Genomic DNA, 12,324 nt, shown 5'->3' with positions numbered 1-12,324 from the left:
TAGGAATTACTGTGCCTTGTTACTAGTGCCTGGCACATAGTAGGTACCAAATAAATCTTTAGTCAGTAAGTGCTAGAGACAGTAGACAGTGTAGGCTGTGACAGAAGGATAACATGACACTGGATGGTTTTCGAGGTGTTTTGATGTCATCCAAAACTGGATTAAGGGACAGATTTGGGGGGACCCATTGTGGGGGAAACTTTTTAACCCAGAATTTCCTTCTTGCTGTCTTATCTGAGTCACATTCTGTGTTGTGATGTACACTCACGGAGGGACAGCTATTCAAATGGAAGTCTAACATGAGAGCAGTTATGAAAGAAGAGCATCTCTAAGAAAAATCAAGTGATACATGAAGTATACTTATAAAATAAAATCTTTTCTAAAAAGTAAGCATATTAGGGTTTTTCTATATAATTGGGCATATTTCCCCAGGCAAGAAATCTCCTTTGGTAAGTCAGTCCTTTCTCTGATGAGGCAGGCATTCTTCAAACTACTCCATGGACTCCTTTGGAATTACAATCTGCATTTGGGCTACCTTTATTAGAATATCCTTGAGTTGCTAATTCTAAAGTCTTTGGATGTCAAGCTCGGTTTTAAGAAACAGACAGAAGCCCCTGGGAGCCAGGGCACCTGCCACGCTGGCTGTTGAAACTGGGTAGACAGAGGCTGGTGAAGGACCTCAAGGGAAGGACTCCAGACTCAGGATCATTTTCCTCTACAACTCTGCTTTGTTTTGGAATCCTTTTATGAACTAATCATGCCTCCTCCTTCTTCAGCATTTTAACTGTCTAATACATGTGGCTCCAGATATTTGTCTTAATTAAGACACTCATTTTTGTACCCATGCAAAATGTGTCTTTTCCCCAGCCTCTTTCTGCACCTAGAGCAGAGCATCAGTTACCCAAAAGCACAGCTTTCACACTGCGGCCTGTGTCCCCTCAGCCTGCTCCTGGCGTCCCCCTCCAGCGCCCACAGGCCGGAAGAGGAGGCCAACTCATTATTCGTTTTGTGGACACACTTCACAGACTCCAGACAGACACAACTCTTGACATGTCCAATCTTCTTTTTATCTTGACTCCCTCTTACTACAAGAAACTGATTATATCAACAAGGTAATGGAAATAAAGGTCAGGTATTCTTGCTGGCATCATGAAACTATTTGGAACAATCTCAGTGAAATTAATTACAAACCACAGAGTTCTGATTCTTGAAGTTCTTCAAGCCAACAGGCCATGAAGTCCGTAAACCATGCATTGCTCACAGCCCTCACTCTGAACTCCCACCTTAATTTACCCGACACTCTGCTTCTCAATGTTTTGACATCTTTCTGGATTCTGAATCCGTGACTTATTTTATTATTTGTGGCCTCTCCTCGTCTCTTGAAACTGAAGCTTCACTCTACTTCTCTGGCCTTCACATGCTTCCTCCATCGTCAAACATGGTTCTCGAGGACTACTGGACTCTCAGCCACCTAGTCTCACTTGACCACCAAGATCTCACACTTTAGCTTAGGTGGTTATGACCTCTCCCAGCAAGGTCATCCTGGCCCCTCTGGGAAGACCTAGAATCTCTGCAGTGGAAGGGAAGTGACCTCCTAAAGGTCACTAGGAGCTGAATTTATTCACCAACCTAAGTTACTAATTGTAGTTTACTTTTGCCACAGCTCCATCTGAAATCCTAATAATATCAGCATGGACTCTGGACAGCCCTGACATACTGAGCTTGGGCGCATGTGTGGCTGTGACAAGCAAGACCATGAGTGGTAGGTAATATTTACCCTTTCCCAGCAGCCTGGGGATGGGGACGGAAGACATAACTCTTCATGTCTAATATAAATACAAAAATTACACAGGCAGGGTCTCACAACCTCCAGCCACTCCACAGGACAAAGAAGCAGCAGTAGCTAAACGTAAGAAATACTGCTTTTAACACTCTGAAGGTTGGCTCAGAAACAATGAGAACTTTCGGCAGGTCATCGGGGGAGCAGCAAGAGCCTTCCCAACAGCAGTGCATCTGCGAGAAGCCAGCAGGCTCTTGGTCCATTTTGGTTTTGTTTCCTGTTTTTCCTTTCCCTTCACTTTGCCTCTTCCAAACTTTGTAGCCCTTTGGCCTGCTTTCACCTTGGTGCAAGAACTGGCTGTCACTTACCATGCCCTTCAGTGTCAAATCTGCTAAGGGAGACCGGTTGCCATGGAAATCTGGCCAAACATGTAAATCAACAGTGAGGAAACCCACAGGCTGAGCCTTCTTAATCAGATCCAGGTGACTGTTCAAATATGCATATACGCTCTGGCATCTGGAAGAGAAGTAGATTTTGTTTTTAGAAGGGGGGTAGGGTCGGGGAGCAAATTGTTCTGCAGAAAGAAACCATTTGTACTCTCACATCAGATCCAGAGAGTATAAGCAGGATCCCAAAAGCTTTAGCAAAGAAACTACCCAAAACCCATGGAAACTAGCATACCATACTATGAAATCATTGTCCTATCACCAAGAATAGGTGGCATGTGTTAGGGAAAAGCACAAAGGTTTGGAATCAGAAGACCGATCCAGCTTTTCCCAGAGTAAATGTGCAACCACGAGAAAGTTATTCGAACTTTCTGAACCACTTTCTTTGCATCTGTAAAACCAGATACACACTCTCCATCCAACTTACCTCATAGGGTTATTGTCAAGATCAAAAGAAATTATGTATGTGAACATGCAGTATTTTGTAAACTGTACATATGCAAAGGATTTTTAAAAATCAGTGTGGCTAATTGTAATAATGATGATGAGATGATGAATGGAGACAAATACATTTTCCCAGACTCAGGACAGGAATTTGCTGAGGGAAGTGATAGGATGGAGTAAATGCATTAGGATCAGGAATTAGGAGACCTGACTTCTCACCTTAACCCATCCAATGACACTGTGCTAGTTAGTTCCTTCTCCCTAAGTCTCAGTTTCTTCACATGTGCAATGAGATAGTCAGACCACCTCTGTCAGTCTCTCCATGCTTGGGTGAGAAGGAGTGCAGATGACGGGCTTGGGAGTCAAGGCAGTCCTGGGTTCAGATCTTGTTCCATCTGTCCCAGCTCGGTGCCAGGGCCAGGAACTTGGCCTCCCTGAACTTCTGATTTCCCACACATTACAATGGTATAACAATACCTACTTCACTGGGTGAAATTTCACTGCATGTCACAAAGATTAAAGTTAGTACCTTTCCCTGTTAAAAAGGCACTTTTAAAAAAAGGTGATGACCCAACAATTCTAGAAAAAAAGTGAGTCTATCAGAGATGGGCATCCATGTCACTTCCCACTGGTATTCTTGGAAGGACAGCTTCAACAGTGGAGAATATGGCTTAAATAATGGCAGGAACCATTAACGCCCAGAAATAATGCCCAGGAAACAAGTGTCCAAGGGAGGTTGGTATCTAAGAGACCTAGACGATAGTTATTATTTACATTTAAAAAATGTTTGAGGAGGACAGCTCAGAGGTTTTGTGTTCCAGTTTTGTGACACTGTGCTCCCAAGGGTCCCATGAAGTTCCTGGATGTTGTCTGGATGAGAAACAAGTAGAGCAGTAGTTTTCAAACCCTTTTATTAAATAAAAAAACTTAACTGGAACTCCAATATAGAAAAGATAGAAGAGCAAAACTGCTCTATGTAAGTGCATGAGTGAGTACGAGTGTGAGAATGTGTGTGTTTGTGATGTACGCTGAGTGGAGGCACAGGGGGCCTGACCTACCAGCCAATGTTTTTGCTTCTTGCTGTGATACTTCATTCCCACCTATAAAAATCTGCCTTAGATCACATTAGGAGGACAGCGATGTGGTTGGAAAAAGATCACCAACCTTGTCATCAACTGCAGCTCCCAGAGGGTGCACCTGGTCGTCTGTAACCACCCTGCAGGGAGAGAACTGCTCACACCCTTTACAGAGGGGACATGCAAAGACATGTGACTTAAGTCCATACTTCAACCCTTCTGTGTGTGATTCTGTGATTTCTGTATTCCAGATCTGACAAAGCCCCACCATTCAAACTCTGTTCTAGCATGATCCTGTGATAGTGTTAGGAAAGAAAGAATCCATGGAAGATGGGGCCTGAACCATCCATCTGGATAGGACATATTCACAGCCTGGTTTTCTGTTTCCCAGCTCTGTCTGCTCCTGGTCCCACAGGAACCACGCTGACAACAAAAGCTATAAGAACAGTCTTTTCAGCCAGAAGTCAAGAGTCTGCACTAATTCTAGCAACAATCCTTTTCAGAACAGCATCACTGCACTTAGAATAAAGGGATTTTTTTAAAGAAGTACACGTCTACAAATGTTTTCGTTTGCCTCTCAAGGAATCTCAGAGCAGGGCATTTGGTTTCAGACATCTGGGTCAATAAGAATCTATAGGCCTAATTACTATTGATTCGTCATTGTCTCATTCACTGTGGGTCTTTGCAAACAGTGAGATTCATTTAGCCTCTACATATATGGTCACTCATGAACTAATGAGGTCCCTGGGGGACCAGGCATATGCTTACCCCTTTGACTCCTAACCTCCTCACAGCTGTATGTTTATTCTGTGAATGTAGCCATTCTCCTGCACATTTTTTCAATTATACCTTACCACGTGTGCTATCTGAGTATATCATTCAAAATGAAATGCACTTGGAAAACATTAAAATAACGAATGCACATCATTATTCACATAATTTTAACCTTGCATGATGCCTTTTTTTTTTTTGGTTCTAACTTTGATTCATTTTGCATGTTTTATCAATCCCTTCACAAATGGCTGTCTGCCCTTGTCCAGTTCAGGAATCACATACTAGCTGTTCCAGGAGGATCATTCTCCCTCCCTTTCATGAACTCCAGGCTCATATATCCTGTCTCAGAGGGAGAAACTCATGCTGTCCTAGTCCCATTGCGTATGACGATGAAAATACAGTTTGGACCAGCACAAAGTGGGTTTACCATGTAGCAGTTGGGTGACCAGGTACATTAAACCTTTCCAAACCTAGTTCACCTTTTTTGCAATCAGAGCTAATACTTTAACCTTACAGACTCCTGTGAATATTAGAGTCCTAAGCACTATAAAATGATAGATGATTGATAAATAGTCCCCTCTTTTTCCCCATCACAAGAAATTAACTTCCAGCTTAAAAAAAATCCAAGAGTCAGGGGAGATTTTCTTCAGACATTATTGCTTGCAATGTTAAATGCAGAGAGTATCCCTGGAAGCTCTACTCTCCTCTCTTTCCACATAAATCATCTGATTCTGTGGACTCATAGGCTGCTCAGAAGTCTGGTGATCATACTTTCAATGCCCCCCCAAAAAAAAAATCAGAATACATGTTCTAACAAGAGACATTGTGCCCTTTCCAGGAGTAAGAGAACCTCTTGGAAAAGAAGCTTCCACACGGTCCCTCTCCAGGCCCTCCCTTCTTGACCACTGCAACACGTGCTCCGCCTGCCCCATTCCACTGAAACTGGTCCTGCTGCGAGGAACCACGCCATCTTTGCTGCTCACTCTGACGGACCACTTTCTACCTTTATTTTACTTGAATTCTCTTCCACGTTTTGTACCACTTGACCATTTCTTACGCATTTGTTCTCTTTCCCTTGTTCCCAGGACATGATATTATTTTGGCTTTCCTACCTCTTTTCCAGTTGGTTCTGTCCCATTGCTTGGCCTTACCTATGTGAAGTGTCTGAGAGATCTGTCCTTGTTGCTCTTCTCACTCGTTATATAGCCACGGGTGGTCCCTTTCTCCTCCCATGGTCCCAGTGACCACCTAGGGCAGAGGACTCCCAAATATATGCCCTTATTTCCTGCTCATTTCTCTTTCAGGAGTCTCAAGTCAAATATCTAAGCACTCATCAAATGCTTCCTCTGAGTGTCCAAAGGGTCCTCAACAAAAACGCAGTATGACACACACTATCTTTTTTGGTACACACGCTTTTCCACTTGTGTTCCTCGGGCTGTTCGCCAATCTCATGGAAGCTATTGCTCAAGAAACCATTTGGGGGCAGAGTCAAGTGGGCATCATTTCTGACTCCTTTCTCTTTCCCTCAGCTCCCCATCTCAGTTTCTCACCAGGACCTGTCAATTTATTATCTTAAATATTTCTCTACCCAGCATTTCTCCAACTCAACTGCTTCTACTTTATTCAGGCCATCTTCAAAGGCCCGATGAGAGCTTTGGCCTCCCAACTTATATCCTCTCTTGAAATCTTGCCCCTTCCAACTCTGTACTCCTTTTTGGACAATTGGTTTTCTGTACTCCTTCCTGGACAATTCTTCTAAAAATGCAACTTTGATGGTTATACCTACCTCTGTCTAAATTCTTTGGGGGCTCCTTCCCACTGTCCTAGAGATGAAGCGCAAACTCCCTTGCCTGGCATAAGATGGTCTTCGTTATCTAGCTCTCCGTACACTGCACTGTGTTACATACATGTCTTCCATTCCTCCTCCCTCCTCACCCCTGCATGCACCAGGAGCTGGAGATATACTAACTGACTTTTAATTTTCATAATATGCCTCTGAATGTTTGCCTATGCTGCTCCCTCTTGCACAGAATTCTCTTCTTTGCCTTCTTTACCTGCCTCTGTCGATCATCATCGCAGACTCATGTTGATACCATCTCTTAGATGCCGTTCTTGGACCGACATTCCTTCCACTGCCCACATGGAAGCCTACACTGAACTCAGCCACCTCAGCTCCCTTCCTCCCTCTCCAATCCCAGCCCTACAAGAGGAAAGGAGGAGGGGTCCTGACATATTCAAGCATCCCTCAGGAGTTCTACGTCACTGCCCTCATCACCTATGTTGGGGGTTTGAGAGTAAAATCTGCGCTCTCTGGTTTTGTGCAGAATGAAGCAATTTTCTGCAGGAATGCTGATCCCATTATTTCCCTGCTCAGGGTTCTGCGATGGCTAACACTGTCCAATGCACAAAATCAGTTTCTTCCCTCGGCTAATATGGCCCCGGCTAATCCAGACCCCGCCCTCATCTCCACCCTCACCTGGCTCACTATGGTCTGGGGCCTGCGCTCAATTCCTCGGCCTTCTCTCTTTTTTTCAACCCTCACCCAAGGATACATTTATTGATATGACAGAGAAAGAGAAAGAGAGAAGAGAGAGAGAGAGAGAGACAGACAGACACATGTGAGAGAGAAACATTGATTGACTGGTTGCCTCCCATAAGGGCCCTGACAGGGATCAAATCCACAGCCTAGTATGTCCCCGGAGTGGGAATCAAACTGGAAACCTTTTTTTTTTTGGAATGATACTCCAACCAACTGAGCCACTCAGCCAGGGCTCAGCCTTCTCTTCAAGGCTTTCATATAAGTTGATCTCTTGGCTTGAAGCAGTCTTTCCTTCTGCTCTTCACATGGTTATCTCCTTTTTATCCCTCAGACCTTAACTGCCCCTGCCTTATCCAGGGCTTCCATGACCGACCGACCTACCTAAATGTGGTTTCCCTGATACTCTAGCACTGCACTCTGTTAGTTTCTTTCACATCACGTGTGGTTGCTATAGATTTACCTTCTTGTTCGTTTATGCGTGAAGTGCCTATGGCCTCCTCTGGATTTTAGGCTACACAAAAGCAGAGCATCACCAGTATACTCAGGATTTAGGAAGAACTTGGCACATAATACCACTCAAGAGTGTACATCAAATGGATGGATGGTACTTCCTCCATTGTATGATATTGCTTCTTTATCTGTATTCATCTTTGGAATCTGAACTCTTTCTAGAAAAGAACCACAGCTTATTCATCCTACCAGATGGCCAAGGCACAGTTATTGAAATGTAATATGAATAAACATAGATTCAAAATAGAATATTATAACAGGAATTTCTGGGTTTTGATACCTCTCTATTTTATTGCAACACTGAGCTTCCCAAGGGGGGATCTCTGGAGTCAAATGGACACAATACTCCAATGCTGGTGTACACCTCAGAAGGGGGCAGAAAAAGGAGCAAACATGTTGTGACACCCTCTCCATATGCCAGGCACTGTGCTGGGCTACAGGTAACCTGGAGAGAACTAGAAAATGAAGACTTTATTTCCCAAGTCAGCATAGTCCTCAGTCTTCCTGAGAGGTGCCTGATGTCCTGAGCACTTCCTTAGCCTTGCATGCCAAATAGAAGCTAAAGAAAGGCACTGTTCTATCCAGCTTCTTTTTAGTTAAGAACCATTTCTCATGTAAGAGCCATCAAGTATTTACTGATTGTCCTGGCACATCCTAGGGGACAAAAGGTGTTCACATCTTCACCCTGGTTCTATGAATATCCTAGTTCAGGGATCCTGAACAAACACTGGGATGGCCAAAAAATCTGTTGTTTTTTTTCTATACGATGGCTCTAATAGTGCTTGTCTTTAACTTCATTTGAAACTATTTTGTTAGATTATATTATGACAGCTGTCATATCAGTGTGCATTTAAAACAAAACTTATCAAAACTGGTGAATTTTTGTACAGCTATTTTAATGCTGAAGATGGAAGAAGATACCCAACATTCTCAGATAATTAGACTTTATTATTTCAAGAAAGGTAAAAATACAACTGAAATGAAGAAAAAGATCTGTGTGCTCTATGGAGAAGGTGCTGTGACTGATGGTGACGGAACGTGTCAAAAGTGGTTTGCAAAGTTTCCCGGTACTGTTGGTGTTTTAGCCAAATAATTCCTTGCTTGAGGCTGTCTTATGCACTGGAAGATGTTTAGCAGCACCTCGGCCTCTACCCACTAGAAGCCAATAGCAGGAAACAGCTGACACACTCAAACTATCCAAATCAATAAAGTGTTTGGTGAAAATGAAAAATGTGTCTTTTATTTTATGTACAAACTAAACAGACTTTCTGGCCAGCCCAGTAGTTGCTGCACACTGGAGGGATGGAGGTTGCAGAAGGCATGAAGCACAGGGGAAAAGCTGAGAACACAGAGCAGAATGGACAGCGAGAACATTCTTTATAAGAGGAGTTCATGAACTCCCTATATTACTCATTTCCTCAGCTAGAATTAAATGAGATACTACATACACTAAGTACAGTGCCAGGAACCATGCAAATTTTTAATAAATGTCCTTGTCCTTTCCTTGCTCCAAGGGATTTATGCATTTAGTGACAAGATTTAAATGTACTGGAGATTTGGCATATAGGAGACCAGCATATTTTAAGAAATTGATTCTCACAGGAATTATTAGAATCACAGAAACAAAAGAGGTCTGAGGACTAAATCAGATCAAGTAAAACTGATTACCCTCAAAGGAATAACTGGAAAATCCAGAGAAAGTGGGAGAAAAGAAAGGTTAAGAGAATGTGAATTAGGAGAACTTCATGCTGGCTACAGTCTTAAGGGAACTGAAACCAAAAGAATCACAATGAGAAATGCCTACTGATTGCAGTGACCTCAGCAAAAGTAACTCAGAACAGACTGGGCTTCTCTGTTTACATTCCTCCCCTCCAGCAGGCTGGGAGTGCACTGAGGTGGGGGCCACATCCTCTACTCTGTCTCTCCCTCCCACGGGGTTTTGTTTTCTCTCCACGGAGAGACGAATCACTCTTTTCAAAAGGTAAATCTAACCCTCCATGAGATCTTCATTTCTATGGTTCTGCTCCTGATCTAGCTATCCTCTTGGTTTGCTTTTGTTTTAGGTGTGGTTGTTAATAACTGTGAGTTTGCTGTCCTTTCACTGTTCATATTTTTTATCTTCTTTTTCTTAGGTAAGTCCCTTTAATATTTCATATAATAAGGGCATAAGGGCTTGGTGATGGAAGATCTCATGGAGGGTTAGCAACAGGGGAGTGGGAGAAGGAGAAGGGGGGAGAAGGTACAGAAAATAGGTAGCATAGACGGTAGGTAGAAAATAGATAGGAGGAGGGCAAGAATAGTATGGGAAATATAGAACCTAAAGAACCTGAGACACATGGTCATAAACTAAAGGGGAGAATGGTGGGGGTGAGGGGGTGCAGGGTGGAGGGGAATGAAGGAGGGGAATAGAACAACTGTAATGGCATAATCAATAAAATAAAAAAATTTTAAAAAGAACAAAAAAAATAAAATAAAATAAGATTTGCTACTATCAAAAAAAGTTTTGTTTTTCTAAAAAAAAAAAAAAAAAGGTAAATCTAGTCATGCCTTTCCCCTGCTCCAACACTAAAAACCTGAATAAAATCCAGTGTCCTTCCGATCATCTGTGATGATGCACGTGGTTTGACCTTGGGCTAACTTCCTGCCCTCACCTGTTTCCTGCTCTCTCCCAACTTCGGTCCAGCTGCAGCGGCCTTTCCAGTGTCCTGGAGCTGATCAGGGCCTTGGCCTTTCTGTTCCTTAGGACTGCAGGCTCTGCCCTCTACAACCACGGTTTGGTTCCACTCTTTATTCACGGTTGTCTTCAAGTGTCACCTCATCAAGGATGGCTTCCCCGCCTAAAATAGCTCCCATCCACCACCCAACACTCTCATTCTATGCATCCTTATGCATCTCTATTTTTCTCTGAAATGCTTATCAATTCCTGGTGTTCGGATATGTACTCATTCTCTCTTTCTCTATACACACACGTATGTGTGTGTGTCCCTGTGTGTATGTGTGTAATTTCTGGTAAAGGGGGACAGTTTAGTGGTTGGACGTCCTCCTAGTGAGCCAGGACCCATGGGACAGGGAAACAGACAGACAGTTAAATGGCCAAGCAGTTCTAACATCTATCTAACAAATCATAAAATTCTATCTTCCTTAACCAATGACACTTAAGAGTAAATGAGTAAATGGTTTACACTTCTCAACCAGGGTAAATATCTTAAATCACCCTGCTCCAAGAGATTAAGAGCAGAAATCTGGTTAGTGCCATCTGTGCCAACCACACCCCAAAATGTCTAAAGTTAAGGGAGTAAATTTCATTTTAGCATATTAACATAAAGCTGATGAATATTCTATTGGGACATTGCCCTAAGACCTCCCCTAAACTCCTAGCCTCTGAAACCCTCAAGATGGAGGAGCCAGGAGGCCCTCTCCCTCCCGGAAGCACCCTCTGGCCTTCCCTTCTCCTTTCCCCTGGGCCCTCTCTCTGGAGCACACCTGTACCTTTTCCTCCCCTTCCTCTCCTTCCCAGCGGGAATGCTGCCTTTGCCCCTTTCTCTCATAAGCTCCAAGGGCCCTCCTTTTGCTTCTGTAACTTGTTTCCGAGCCCACACAACCCAGCTGACTCACCTCTACTACCTCTGTGACTTCCCTGATAAACCTTCTCTTATCATTTGAGTTCCTGTCTCTGAATTCTTTCTTTCCCAAAGTGAAGAACCAAGGTGCCACTTCACCAGTAACAACTGGTGCCATTTCACTGCCCACATCACCGGTAACAAAATAGGGACTATTTTTGTGCTTTGTTCACTTTTGTGTTATAAATTCCCTCAAGATTCTCAGCAGACAGACAGAAGAACGGATTTTAACCTTGGCTCTGCCGCCAACCTGGAATCCAGTCCTATGGATTATGCCAACATCTTCCCACCAAACCCTGCCGTCACTAGAGCCTCATTTCTGAGACATCGGCGGTCAAGGTTCTCTAAGAGAATTAAAACAATAATTAATTTAGAGGGAAAGAGCTGAAGTTACGAACAGTGCAAGGCAATCTCTGGCTAAGCGGTGAAATACCTGAGAGACTTTCATTCCCAGTTACATGCACAGGCACATTTAGCTGGTGTTTACTTAATTTATAAGCTCACGAGACATTTCTCTTTAGGGATGTCTTGTCTAAAAGGATTATGGTAAATCAAGAGCGTGAACTACTAAATCTGTTTATCGACACTTGTTTCTACAGTTTCAAATAGGATTTGCTGATGCTAAGCTCTAAGACAGAGGTGGCCTACATGACAGTTTTCAGAGAGCCTGAAATCACACCCAAAGAGGTACATGGTTCCTGATTCCACGGGTGTCCTTTCCAAGTATCCTGCTTCAGTTTAATAATAATACCCATGCCTATTTCTTTCTAAGACCTGAAGGACAATGGGGTCCTGTAGTCTTGGAATATTCCTAGATCTGATATCGACGAACTCTGTGAAGCAATGGAAGAAAGAGTAGAGAGAACCAACATTTATTAAATACATATTCAATAGATGGGCTAGAGAAAAAAGTTTGAGAACCCTAGAATCATAGGAAGAAATAAAGCTAAGAGTATGGATGGGATCACCTTGGAAATGAGGGTGAAGAGAGAAGAGGGGCAGGAACCCAGCTGTGATGAACTTTGATGTTATTGTGAGAAACAGACCATGAACTTGAAAAGCAGATTAAGGAGTCAGAGACAGAAGAAAAAACTGGGAGAGGCTGACATTCCAGAAAGTCAAGAAAAGAGAGTGT

General features: G+C 43.1%; 1 protein-coding gene across 16 annotated transcripts in view; it reads right to left on the bottom strand.

The window, feature by feature from the left end:
• The window catches only part of FGGY (FGGY carbohydrate kinase domain containing), a 385,020-nt gene that overhangs the window by 95,746 nt on the left and 276,950 nt on the right, over positions 1 to 12,324 (bottom strand). For all 16 annotated transcript variants that reach the window (XR_008389735.1, XM_053655576.1, XM_053655571.1 and 13 more), the window contains one exon: positions 2,149 to 2,296. Coding sequence is in view for 15 of the 16 variants with exons in the window: in XM_053655576.1 (XP_053511551.1) it covers positions 2,149 to 2,296 (148 nt within the window). In the remaining variant the exon portion in view is untranslated. The remainder of the gene's footprint in view (positions 1 to 2,148; positions 2,297 to 12,324) is intronic.

The sequence above is a fragment of the Artibeus jamaicensis genome, unplaced genomic scaffold (genome assembly GCF_021234435.1).
Source record: "Artibeus jamaicensis isolate MK-2021 breed Jamaican fruit bat unplaced genomic scaffold, CSHL_Jam_final scaffold_1019, whole genome shotgun sequence".
Lineage (NCBI taxonomy): Eukaryota > Metazoa > Chordata > Mammalia > Chiroptera > Phyllostomidae > Artibeus > Artibeus jamaicensis.
This window is presented reverse-complemented; position numbering and strand designations above follow the sequence as displayed.